We start from the raw sequence: 12,636 nt of genomic DNA, 5'->3' as shown, positions 1-12,636 counted from the left end.
TTCTGGGGCCACCTTTTACAGGTTGGCTGTAGAAAATTCTACAAAAATGGCAACAAGTGCAGTCATATGTTGGCCAGGTTAATATGAACTAGGCTGGCCCAAACCCATAAAATCCTCTACTGGTTTCATAATGTAGATCATAATCTTTGGGACCGTTTGGCGCAGGCTGTGTGTCCGAAGTCCTTGTCCACTCTTCCTTGGACGTGGTCTCCCTCGGTCCATGATACCTTACCCTTTTCCTTCTCCACACGGCATACCTTGGCCTCCTTACACTCCCATAGTGGAGGCGAATCTTTGATTGATTGCACTGGCCCCCTCACAGACCACCCAGACTTTGCTCCTGGCTTGTCAGCGGGGGGTGGTTTCCATGGCCCCTCCCTCTCCCGCCCACTGTGTTTCTACCATGTGTTGGCTAGAGAATGAAGTCCTGGCCCTCGGCATGCCGAACCCCCTTTAAATACATTCAGTTGAAACATTTTTACTCTTCCCAGCATGATACTTTGGATTTGCCCCTCTCCCTCACCCCTTTTGAGCACCTCTGTATGGCCTCGTCCTGCAATCGACATTCCATATCGACCATTTATGGCCTACTGCTCTTTTCTAGATTGCAGACTGAATTGGGTAAACAGTACACTCCTGAGCAGTGGGCCAGATGCTTTTGCCTGACACAGAAGCCAGTCATTGTGACCAAAGCTCAGAAAACCAGCTTCAAGATTCTCTCTCGTTGGTACAGGTTCCCGATGGTACTTAACCGCTGGTGCTGAATTCTTGTTTGGCGATGTGGGACTGCCGAAGGCACGGTGTTGCACATCTGGTGGAGTTGTCCTGACCTGGCCCCGTTTGGGACTTGGTTCTCAAAATAGTGGCAAAGTGACAGGTACACATGTACGCCGAGATCCTGGTGCTGTTCCCTCTAGCCATTTCGAAATACAAACAATCTTTGCTCCATCTTCTCCAGCTGGCTAAAATGGTCATTACTCAACATTGACGTTCCTCCCCCCACTCTTGAGGAATGGTTCACTAAGGTGGCCCAGGTGCAGAAAATGGAAGAATCACTGGTGGTGGCCGAACAATGTGGACCATTACGCTTCCACTTGGTTGCCCTGGTTGGAATTCTGTTCCTCTGACCACTATCGTACGGCGTCTTAATTTGCAAGTGTTGTGGTGGTGGTGGGTGGGTTGCTCTCTTTACATTCTTTTTTAGCCCCGAAGTGAGCACACTGTTCCCCCCTGGTCACTGGTCTTTCTTTTATTTCTGTCCTTCTCTTCCTCCCCCCCCCCCCTCTTCTTTTTGTTTTCTTTCCTCTCTTGTTTTTTTTTTTATCTTTCCTCCCCTTTTTATTCTCTACATCGCTTCTCTTCTTCTGATTCCATGTTGTTTTTCATTCTTGCTGCTCGCCCACACCTTTGTTCTGCTCATTGCTGCTTGTCCAATGCCTTGCTCCTTAGTGCCTCGGCCCACGGCTCTTTAGCGGTAGCATCCTCCATACTCTCTGGAGTCATTTCTCCTGTCCTTGAGTTTCCTACTTTCCTACTGTGCTACAACACACCTGTTCTTTTTAGTTTTTTGCAGCTGTTGTATGAGCACCTGTAATGCCAGTTTAACCAACCAGGTCTCTTTATTAATTTTACTTAATTAATGCTCTGTATTTTTGCTATTTGTGTTAATAAAACCTTTTTCAAATTAGAAAAAAAAGGCTTTTATCTTGATGCTGGAGAGTATTATTGAAATAAAATATATGAATCCTGATGAGAGTCATGGGCTCATATTTACATTAATTTAGCTCATGACAGATCCCCTTTACCTAGTAGTAGGTACTGGTAAAATTTATGTTTTATGGTTAAGTACAATTAAATTATATTGGGATAGGCATGAGCAACTATTTTTCAGATTCTGCCACCACATTTATGACCTATCATTAGGTGGGACCCTCAATCAAAACAAAAAGGTCTAGTTTAGCTGTTTCTATTGATAATGAAAATCAAAGACACTCACACTTTTGTTGTCAGTTTTTAATTATAAATTAGTCTATAAAATAAAATAGGGTATTTTAATACAAAAATTACTTTTATTTATTTATTTATTGCTTTTAAAAAAAAAATAAGAACGTAAAGGTCTATTGATCGCACCCAGTTAAAGAAAAAACAAACAGTCACGTTTGCAAGCCCTTGAGGTACTGCTTTTCATAAGTGGAGGGTCACCATAATGTTTTCTCCTCCCTGACAAGTGTTATAACATCATTCATAATGTCAAAAAGAAAATTTTGGCAAGAGGATTTATACAGCGCCTTCATAATCCACGACTTTTGACCTTTGGAGACCTCCAATCTCTGTGTCATACTACCCAATGCTTCTCCACTTGAGGAATTATTCACCACTGCCTTAATCATATGGATATTTCGGTTATGGTCAAGGGCTGCAAGTTGTGTGCGTGCTACTACAGAGTCTATAAAAAAATATAAAGTTTTTGGACGATATTTAAGGCACGTTCTATGGTATATTTCTAACTCTCCCGTGTGACAGAGAAAGGACAGTTGTTTTAAGTCCTTTAATAGACTGGTATTTTCTACAATTTTTTTGAGCTGCTCATGGGCAGCTGAACCTTTCTTCAACCAGTTTGTATTGTTCACCACTTCTTCTGGGAGCGGTGGATGATGACATGCTCTACAATCACTATCACCATCCCATTCATGAACATTGGCGACATGATGAATAACTGATTTCCATTTTTGAATAAACAAATCAGGTTTTTTACAACACGTGCACAAGCTCCACCAAAGATGGTTTCTGATGGCCTCCACCCATTGATATAAGATTTCACAGTCTTTATGTTTTGCTGCCATTAACACTTCATTGCCAATTGATCTGGATAGATGCCATAGATCTAGTTGATGTATAATACCCGGATAACTGTCCTTCAGAATTTCTTGGACAGCAATACTTCTGTCCGTAACAATCATCTTTACATTGGCATTCAGAGTTTGGAGTTCCCCCATAGCCTTTTGGAATCCTTTTTTTTCTAGGCCTTCCAATGTCACTTGTGGAGTCACTTGCTCTACTGAAAATGAACACATTTTTTTGCTGGTCACGTCCATCAAAGAGTATAAAGAATAATTGGCAGAAAATCCAGGATTGTCTAGTTGTTGATCTCCTGCCAAGCAAAGTGGCATTTTCTGTACACTTTGTATGACTGCTTTTTGTTCCTTCTTCCAGTGATGATTGATGGTTGGAAACAAGTACATAGACTGATTTCTAGAATAGGTAGTTTTGTCTATTGATTTCAAATTGAGCAATTTAAACATATGTTGGGATTTTACAAAACTTGAACCACTTAATAGCACTGCGGCAGATAACAGAACATTTCCCAAGGGTTCATATCCATGTCTTGGCTGGCTTTCCCACAGTAAACTTGTATGACCAGAACTGCAACGAGTTTCTACTGACAAATATGATCCAACAGTTTCCTTTCTGTATTGAGTGAGTGGTGACATACATTTTGTTTCAAATCTACATGGTATCATCCTTATCAGTTTTTTAAGACAGGATTCAAACACAATATACTTTTCTTCTTCAATAAGATTCTCCACTGGGGAATCCAAGTCCCGGAAGACATGTTTTACGTCATCTTCTGCATCACTTGAAATCAAGAATGATTCATCCTCATCCTCACTTAGTTCATTGATATAGAACGAAGAATCATTGGAGTCCTCTGATTCATCCTCAGTCTTTATGGCAGATGTTTCCCATGACGTTGGAGTTCTGTAAACTGGAGCAAATGGTTCACATGGAATAGGTGAAATCCTTTCAATTTTGGGATTTTGTGATACAATTTGAGTGAGCTCTTGTGAAGAACTAGTAATCGGAAACTGATCCTCCTCTATTTTTACATTAGGTTCTATTTTGAATGATGAATATTCTACTTCTTTAATATAGAATTCTTGTTTTATATCTAAAGCAGTATGTACAGATGCACCCACTACAGAGTCAGGTAAGATTCCAGCTTTAACAAGATCTAAATTAATGGTTTCCGAATCTTCACACGGATCATTGTCATTATCACTTGAGCTGGGAAGACTGCAGTCACTACATTCAATGTCTTCTGGGCTGACACCAGATACAGTTGTTTCTAAGTCATCTGTTTCTTTGCATGAAACCAATAAGGTGCACATAATTTTACGATGTTTTCTATATATTTTTGTTTGTGTGTGTGCATTTCTTCTCCTATGCATTGGGTCAGTGGCAACACAGCAACTTTTTCTATTTGTGAGGGAATCAGTATTGACACATTTGTCAACCATTAAAGGCTTCTGAATCAAACAAGATGGTTGAATAAATGGTGTGCTCCTGGAGACAAAATAAAGTTTACCCATATTAACAGATGTTTGGTTCAGACAACGACTAGGCAAAACACTTGACCCAGAAGAGGAAACCGCACTGGGTTCAAAGAAAACAGCATTTTCCTCAAGTTTCCTTTTCTTTGATGGTGGCAGACAATCTGGGATTATAGTTTGTGAAGTAGGTGTTTTAAGAGGAATGTGGACAACAGACATTGGGGGTGGTTTCTGTGCAGAACTACATGTGTATGGTGGCGTCTGTGTCGCAGAGAACACATTTCCAGAAACTGGAAGAACAATCCTAGAGTATGGCTTTGCTTCACGAACAATGGATAAAGCAATGCTGCTTGGTGGAGTTGTCAGTGTTGTGTAGGAAGAGTTATCAATTCCAGAGGCAAGAATTACAGGATTTGCTGCTGGAGATGAGGAGGATATCATCGGACACGAAGATGTAGTGGAATTTGGAATTTTGGTGCTTAAAGATGGCCAAGTACTTTGCTGCAAGTTGGCAGGTGTGAGTTGTTCCAGTTGCTTCCCATTGGATGATGCTGTAAATTCTGAAATTGCAGATGTACTTTGCTGAACACATGATGATGATGATGATACTGGTACACTCAAAATGGATGAGTTAGGAAGTCTCATTACAGATAACTGCTGGTTTACAAAAGATAAGACAGAATGCTTTTGCGTGAATTCAGACATCGTAGTTCCAGTCGGTTGAATAGTTGTTGATCTATCCCCAACTACTGAATTACCTGTAGATTTACGCTTAATTGTGCCTGCTTCAAAAAAAACATGCTGAGGAACCACAGGAACTAACGTCATTTGCTGAATGGTGGGTTCTGAAGATAGCTTAGGTTGAATAACTGGAAGCTTGATCCGACATGAGCTAACTGTGTCAAGGCAAGATGGCATCTTTCCATCAGTAGGTGGAGCAGAAGGAATGCATTGCACACTAGAAAAGTCTGATGGTCCTGACACTGATGGAATAGTTGTAGATACTAAAGATATTGATGAAGATGGAGATGGTGATTTGTTTTTAAATACAGTAGGAGTGGCATCCTTTTTTAAAATCCTCCGATCACCATCATAGCGGTAACTGTCATGTGAAAAATGTAAGGAACACATTCTATATGTGTCATATAATTTTCCTAAATAAACTTTTTCAACCATTTTGTCAATATCTGTGCCATATTGTCCTGTCTGCAGAAGCCAAAACTTAATTCTTTCAGGTTCTTTTGGAAAACTATGAAGAATTATAGAAGGATCACGCTTTCTGGATGAGGATACACAACCACGAACAATACAGGATGGCATGATGAGATGCCTACAAAAAAACAAAAAAGCATATATTGAGCTAAACCTTTTCTGTGTATTATATGTTAAAGTACAATACATTGTACAACAGCATACATAAACAAAGAAGAAGATGCCAGCGAGGTATAGCGGATCCCAGGTTTATTAAATGGATAAAAACAGGAATGGTAAACACAGGGTTACGCGTTTCAGGCGTGGAACAGAACGCCCTTAGTCATACTAAGGGCGCCCTTAGATGACTAAGGGTGTTCTGTTACACGCCTGAAACTCGTAACCCTGTGTTTACCGTTCCAGTTTTTATCCATTTAATAAACCTGGGATCCGCTATACCTCGCTGGCATCTTCTTCTTTGTTCCTGCATTCGGTGCTGCCATACACCTGCCGTGCGTTGGTTTTGGGAGGATGGTCCGGTGCTAGCTGATCAGTCCGTATTCTGTCTGAACAGCATACATAGTTTTTAATATTATTACATGAACACATAATGTAACTAATTAAGGATTACTCACATCTTAAAGGGAGCCAAGCATCAGATTTTACAATATATATATATATATATATATATATATATATATATATATATATACATATATATACAGGGTGGGCCATTTATGTGGATACACCTTAATAAAATGGGAATGGTTGGTGATATTAACTTCCTGTTTGTGGCACATTAGTATATGTGAGGAGGAAACTTTTCAAGATGGGTGGTGACCATGGTGGCCATTTTGAATCCAACTTTAGTTTTTTCAATAGGAAGAGAATCATGTGACACATCAAACTTATTAGGAATTTCACAATAAAAACAATGATGTGCTTGGTTTTAACGTAACTTTATTATTTCATGAGTTATTTACAAGTTTCTGACCACTTATAAAATGTGTTCAATGTGCTGCCCATTGTGTTGGATTGTCAATGCAACCCTCTTCTCCCACTCTTCACACACTGATAGCAACACCGCAGGGTACTCATATTCCCACGGGCGTATGGATACAGGTGCCACCCCTCCTATCCCTAAAGCGACGACCAATAGCAGATCGGGGGCGGGGGGGGGAGGTTAACTTTCGTTTTCCCCGTCCTGCCCACCCACGTTTTCCCCGTCCTGCCCACCCTGGTCTGCGGGCATTACTGGCGGCCGCGGTCCGCCAGATGATTACCCCTGGCCTAGGTCTTATTTTCGGGGTAGGGCTTATATTGCAGCCCACCCTGATAATTCTGCTAGGGCTTACTTACAGGGTAGGGTTTATTTTCGGGGAAACACGGTGGTTCGTGGTCTCTAACCTGTAGCCCTCCAGATGTTGCAAAACTACAACTCCCAGCATGTCCAGACAGCTTTTTGTGCATGCTGGAATATGTAGTTTTGCAACAGCTGGAGGGCTGCAGTTTGAGACCACTATACAGTGGTCTCTAAACTGTATCCCTCCAGATCTTGCAAAACTACAACTCCTAGCATGCCCAAACAGCTCATTGCTGTCTGAGCTTGCTGGGATTTGTAGTTTTGCAACATCTGGAGGGTCAAAGTTTGGAGATCACTGTGCGGTGGTCTATAAACTGTAGCCCTCCAGATGTTGCAAAACTGCAAATCCCAGCATGCCCAAACAGCTGTCTCGGCATGCTGGGAGTTGTAGTTGCATAACCTCCAGCTGTTGCATAACTACATCTCCCAGCATGCCCTTCGGCGATCGGTACATTATGGGAGTTGTAGTTTTGCAACAGCTGGAGGCACACTGGTTGGAAAATACTGAGTTAGGTAACAGAACCTAACTGAAGGCTTTCCAACCAGTGTGCCTCCAGCTGTTGCAAAAGTCCAACTCCCAGCATGCACGGTCTGTCAGTACATGCTAGGAGTTGTAGTTTTGCAACAGCTTGAGGCACACTGGTTGGAAAATACTGAGTTAGGTAACAGAACCTAACTGAAGGTTTTCCAACCAGTGTGCCTCCAGGTGTTGCAAAAGTACAACTCCCAGCATGCACAGTCTGTCAGTACATGCTGGGAGTTGTGGTTTTAAAACAGCTGGAGGTTTGCCCCCCCCCCCCCCCCCCCCCCCATGTGAACGTACAGGGTACATTCACACAGGCAGGTTTACAGTAAGTTTCCTGCTTCAAGTTTGGGCTGCGGCAAATTTTTTACCGTAGCGCAAACTCCTAGCGGGAAACTCACCGTAACACCAGTGGGAATGTACCCTAAAAACACTACACTAACACATAATAAAGGGTAAAACACTACATATACACCCCCCAATAAAAATGAAAAACTTATTGTACGGCAGGGTTTCCAAAACGGAGCCTCCGCCAACAGCTGGAGGCACCCTGTTTGGGAATCAATGGCGTAGAATACCCCTATGTCCACCCCTATGCAATCCCTAATTTAGTCCTCAAATGCGCATGGCGCTCTCTCATTTCGGAGCCCTGTCGTATTTCAAGGAAACAGTTTAGGGCCACATATGGGGTATTTCTGTACTCGGGAGAAATTGCGCTACAAATTTTGGGGGGGCTTTTTCTCCTTTTACCCCTTATGAAAAGGAAAAGTTGGGGGCTACACCAGCCTGTTAGTGTAAAAAAATAAAAATGTTTACACTAACATGCTGGTGTTGCCCCATACTTTTTATTTTCACAAGCAGTAAAAGGGGAAAAAAAATTAAAAAATTGTAACGCAATTTCTTCTGAGTACGGAAATACCCCATATGTGGGCGTAAAATGCTCTGCGGACGCACAACAAGGCTCAGGAGTGAGAGCGCACCATGTACATTTGAGGCCTAAATTGGTGATTTGCACAGGGGTGGCTGATTTTACAGCGGATCTGACATAAACGCAAACACATAAATATCCACATGTGAACCCATTTTGGAAACTACACCCCCCACAGAACTTAACAAGGGGTATAGAGAGCCTTAACACCCCACACGTGTTTGACAAATTTTCATTACATTTGGATGGGAAAATGAAAAAAAAAAAAAAAAATGTTTTCACTAAAATGCTGGTGTTAGGAAAAAAGCCCCCCAAAATTTGTAACCCCATTTCTTCTGAGTAAGACCATACCACATATGTGGATGTAAAGATGTAAAGAGAAGGAGCGCCATTGGGATTCTGAAGAGAAAATTTGTCCGGAATTGAAGGCCACGTGTGTTTACAAAGCCCTCATAGTGCCAGAACAATGGACCCCCCCACACGTGACCCCATTTTGGAAACTACACCCCTCACATAATGTAATAAGGGGTGCAGTGAGCATTTACGCCCCGCAAGTGTCTGACAGATTTTTGGAACAGTGGTCCGTGAAAATGAAAAATCGCCAAACACCTGTGGGGTGTTAAGGCTCACTGGACCCCTTGTTACGTGCCTTGTGGGGTGTAGTTTTCAAAATGGTATGCCCTGTGGGGTTTTCTGCTGTTCTGGCACCATAGGGGCTTTCTAAATGTGACATGCCCCCCAAAAACCATTTCAGCAAAATTCACTCTCCAAAATCCCATTGTTGCTCCTTCCCTTCTGAGCCCTCTACTGCGCCCGCCGAACACTTGATATACACATATGAGGTATTTCCTTACTCGAGAGAAATTGGGTTACAAATTTTGGGGGGCTTTTTCTCCTATTACCACTTGTAAAAATTCAAAAAACTGGGTCTACAAGAACATGCGAGTGTAAAAAATGAAGATTTTGAATTTTCTCCTTCACTTTGCTGCTATTCCTGTGAAACACCTAAAGGGTTAAAACACTTACTGAATGTCATTTTGGATACTTTGAGGGGTGCAGTTTTTATAATTGGGTCATTTGTGGGATATTTCTCATTTGAAGGCCCTTCAAATCCACTTCAAAACTGAACTGGTCCCTGAAAAATTCCGATTTTGAAAATTTTGTGAAAAATTGGAAAATTACTGCTGAACTTTGAAGCCCTCTGATGTGTTCCAAAAGTAAAAACATGTCAACTTTATAATGAAAATATGAAGTAGACATATTTTATATGTGAATCAATATATAATTTATTTGGAATGTCTATTTTCCTTACAAGCAGAGAGCTTCAAAGTTAGAAAAATGCTACATTTTCAAATTTTTCATCAAATTTTTCACCAAGAAATGATGCAAGCATAGACGAAAATGTAACACTACCATAAAGTAGAATATGTCACGAAAAAACAATCTCGGAATCAAATTTATAAGTAAAAGCACCCAAGAGTTATTAATGCTTAAAGTGACAGTGGTCAGATTTGCAAAAAATGCTCCAGTCCTTAGGGTCATAATGAGGTCCGTCCCCAAGGGGTTAAGCATTGTCAGTGACAGTAATATTAATAGAACATGTATGAACACATAGTAAATACTAGAGTAAAAGTATTTCAGGTTTTGTCAATCATTCTCACATGAACGAACATTACAGGACCCACCATGAATTGACTCTAAACACGGCACAATTCTTTGGTATTCTAACAAAGGCGGACCTTATACTTACTGCATTTTCACTAATAAACAACAGGCTGCATTCTCTAGGAGGTGCTGAGTCACGTGACTGTAAGCTAGTGGCTTCTCCCTAAACCTACCTAGGGGCCCTCACCTCTGTAGCAATGTGTAGTGCCACACCATGAAGAAAGTGCAGGCGGTGTAAAAGTTTACAATAGTGGCTCTATAGCATTCCATTCCTGAAATAACCAACACAAATCTGTTTCTTATCACATGAAAAATGTATAATATTCCCTTATTAATATTTATTTATTCAGCTTTTCTATTATTTGTTGTTGAATGATTTATAAACACAACCAACTATTCAGGGTTATATTAGTACAGGGCACCTTCGGACTCTAGGGATCCCTCTCAAGCGCATCTTTTAGAACACTCAAGCCAGGGCAGATTTTAGACCCTGTGCAAACGCCGCCGGTATTCGAGCATTGTGCATGTTGTGGATGTGCGACCATGTCTGGACCACCGTTATTTTACACTGCACTTTGGCATTTGTTTACTGCTGTTAGAGAAGTATGCTTATATGCGGGTTTAGTATTTGTTTTCTGTTGCTGAATAGGCTGAATAGGTATTTTGTGCATTGTGGGATTTGTTTTGTGTGTCTGAGAGTTATTTTGTGCTGCACTGTAATGTTTGGTGCTGCTGGTGTTGTACTTTGTGTTGTATTATCGGGTTTATTTACCACTTAGGGGGAAATATTTTGTACTGCACTGTGGTATTTGGTGTGGGGGATATTATGTGTGTTACTTGGTGCTATTTAGTTGGCATTGATGGGTATAACATGGGTGGTCTCTATAGCGTTTATTTAGTGTTGTGTGGTATTATTTGTTCATGTGATGGCGAAACAGAGAAGTCCTGCTATATAGTACATTACAGTATTTTGGTACAATATTTCACCATTTAGGTCATACTTTTTAGTTTTGCACAGGGTCTAAAATCTGCACTGCCCTGAGTGTTCTAAAAGATGCACTTGAGAGGGATCCCTAGAGTCCCAAGAGGCCCTGTAGAGGAGCAACTCTGAAACACATATACTGTTTTTTATACCCCGTTAGGGTTTTGGAGAGGTCATGAGGCCAATCCATAGAGTCTAATGTGTTTGTTTCACTGGCGCCCCAAAAACTGTCACCATAAGACTTTCCACACAGTGGCGTTATACAGGAAACACCATAATCACACTGACATTTTCAACATAAAACAGCTCTAGGAAAATTTTTGCTTATTTTGAAAGCAACAAATTGATTGTTATTTTAAAGTTTTTAATATAACCCTGAATAGTTGGTTGGGTTTACAAATCATTCAACAACAAATAGAAAAGCTGAATAAATACATATTAAATATTAATAATAATGTGATAAGAAACAGATTTGTGTTGGTTATTTCAGGAATGGAATGCTATAGAGCCACTATTGTAAACTTTTACGCTGCCTGCTGTTTCTTCATGGTGTGGCCCTACACATTGCTACAGAGGTGAGGGCCCCTACGTATGTGTAGGGAGAATCCACTGGCTTACAGTCCCATGTCTCAGCACCTCTAGAGAATGCAACTTGTTGTTTATTAGTGAAAGTGCAGTAAGTATAAGGTCCGCCTTTGTGAGAAAACCAAAGAATTAAGCTGTGTTTAGAGTCAATTCATGGTGGATCCTGTGATGTTCGTTCATGTGAGAATGATTAGCAAAACCTGAAATACTTTTACTCTAGTATTTCCTATGTGTTCATACATGCCCTATTAATATTTACTGTCACTGACAATGCTTAATGCCATTATTAATCATGTGCTATAAATATATAACATTATTATTATTTTTATTATAGTATTTTCTTTACGTTTATAAGTTACTAAATCTTCTACGATTGGCCACATTTCTTTTACTTACAATAGGCACAGTGCCCATTTGCCCCTGGATAGCTCAATATTTTCATGAATCTTTGTTATGTATATAGTACCTGAAACACTTCTGGAGTGGGTGCATAATAAATGTAACTATAAATTGTGCACATTGAAAGTATTTACCTTTGAGTATGTCCAAACTGCGCAAATTTGAAATGTGTTGCAGGACTGTCTCTGTGGTGGTTAAATCCATGCACATATTGTATAAACAAACTATTCAGCTGTATTGATGGATTATCAAATTATATCTACATGTGTGAATATACCATAAGGCCTCAAAGATATAATGGAATCTTGTGTGCATTTTTCAATTAATTTATTCATTTTTGTTCTTGTATTGTTTTCTTATCCGCTAGTTAGGGACAAACTTCAAATGGCACCTAGGAATATTCTTGGAATTTTGGTCATTATTTAGCCAAAATTAGGAGTGGAATAAGCCTGCCTGTAATTTCCAAATAAAGCTAACAAAACTGAAAAATGCTCATAATAATAGACTCATTTGTAGATCCACCACAAATTTTTGTGCTGTTTATTTTATAAATTAAACTCTTCTATTGGAGTTTAAAACGACAGCAGTAAAATGACAAACACTTGCACTGTAGCTCACTTGGTCTACCACTAAAACATACACTCTCAGGCCATGTATGTTTGAATTGAC

The 12,636-nt window shown here is 40.3% G+C and overlaps 1 protein-coding gene across 1 annotated transcript in view; it reads right to left on the bottom strand.

Moving 5' to 3' along the window:
- Window positions 1–361: 361 nt before the first annotated feature.
- LOC130276918 (uncharacterized) overlaps window positions 362–12,636 on the bottom strand; it is a 121,944-nt gene continuing 109,669 nt past the window's right edge. Inside the window, exon 4 of the mRNA XM_056526926.1 lies at window positions 362–5,661. Within this exon, the coding sequence (XP_056382901.1) occupies window positions 2,199–5,651 (3,453 nt within the window). The 5' untranslated portion in view covers window positions 5,652–5,661 and the 3' untranslated portion in view covers window positions 362–2,198. The remainder of the gene's footprint in view (window positions 5,662–12,636) is intronic.

This window comes from Hyla sarda, chromosome 6 (genome assembly GCF_029499605.1).
Source record: "Hyla sarda isolate aHylSar1 chromosome 6, aHylSar1.hap1, whole genome shotgun sequence".
Taxonomy (NCBI): Eukaryota; Metazoa; Chordata; class Amphibia; order Anura; family Hylidae; genus Hyla; species Hyla sarda.
The sequence above is the reverse complement of the archived record's forward strand: the minus strand, read 5'-3'. Positions and strand labels throughout refer to the sequence as shown.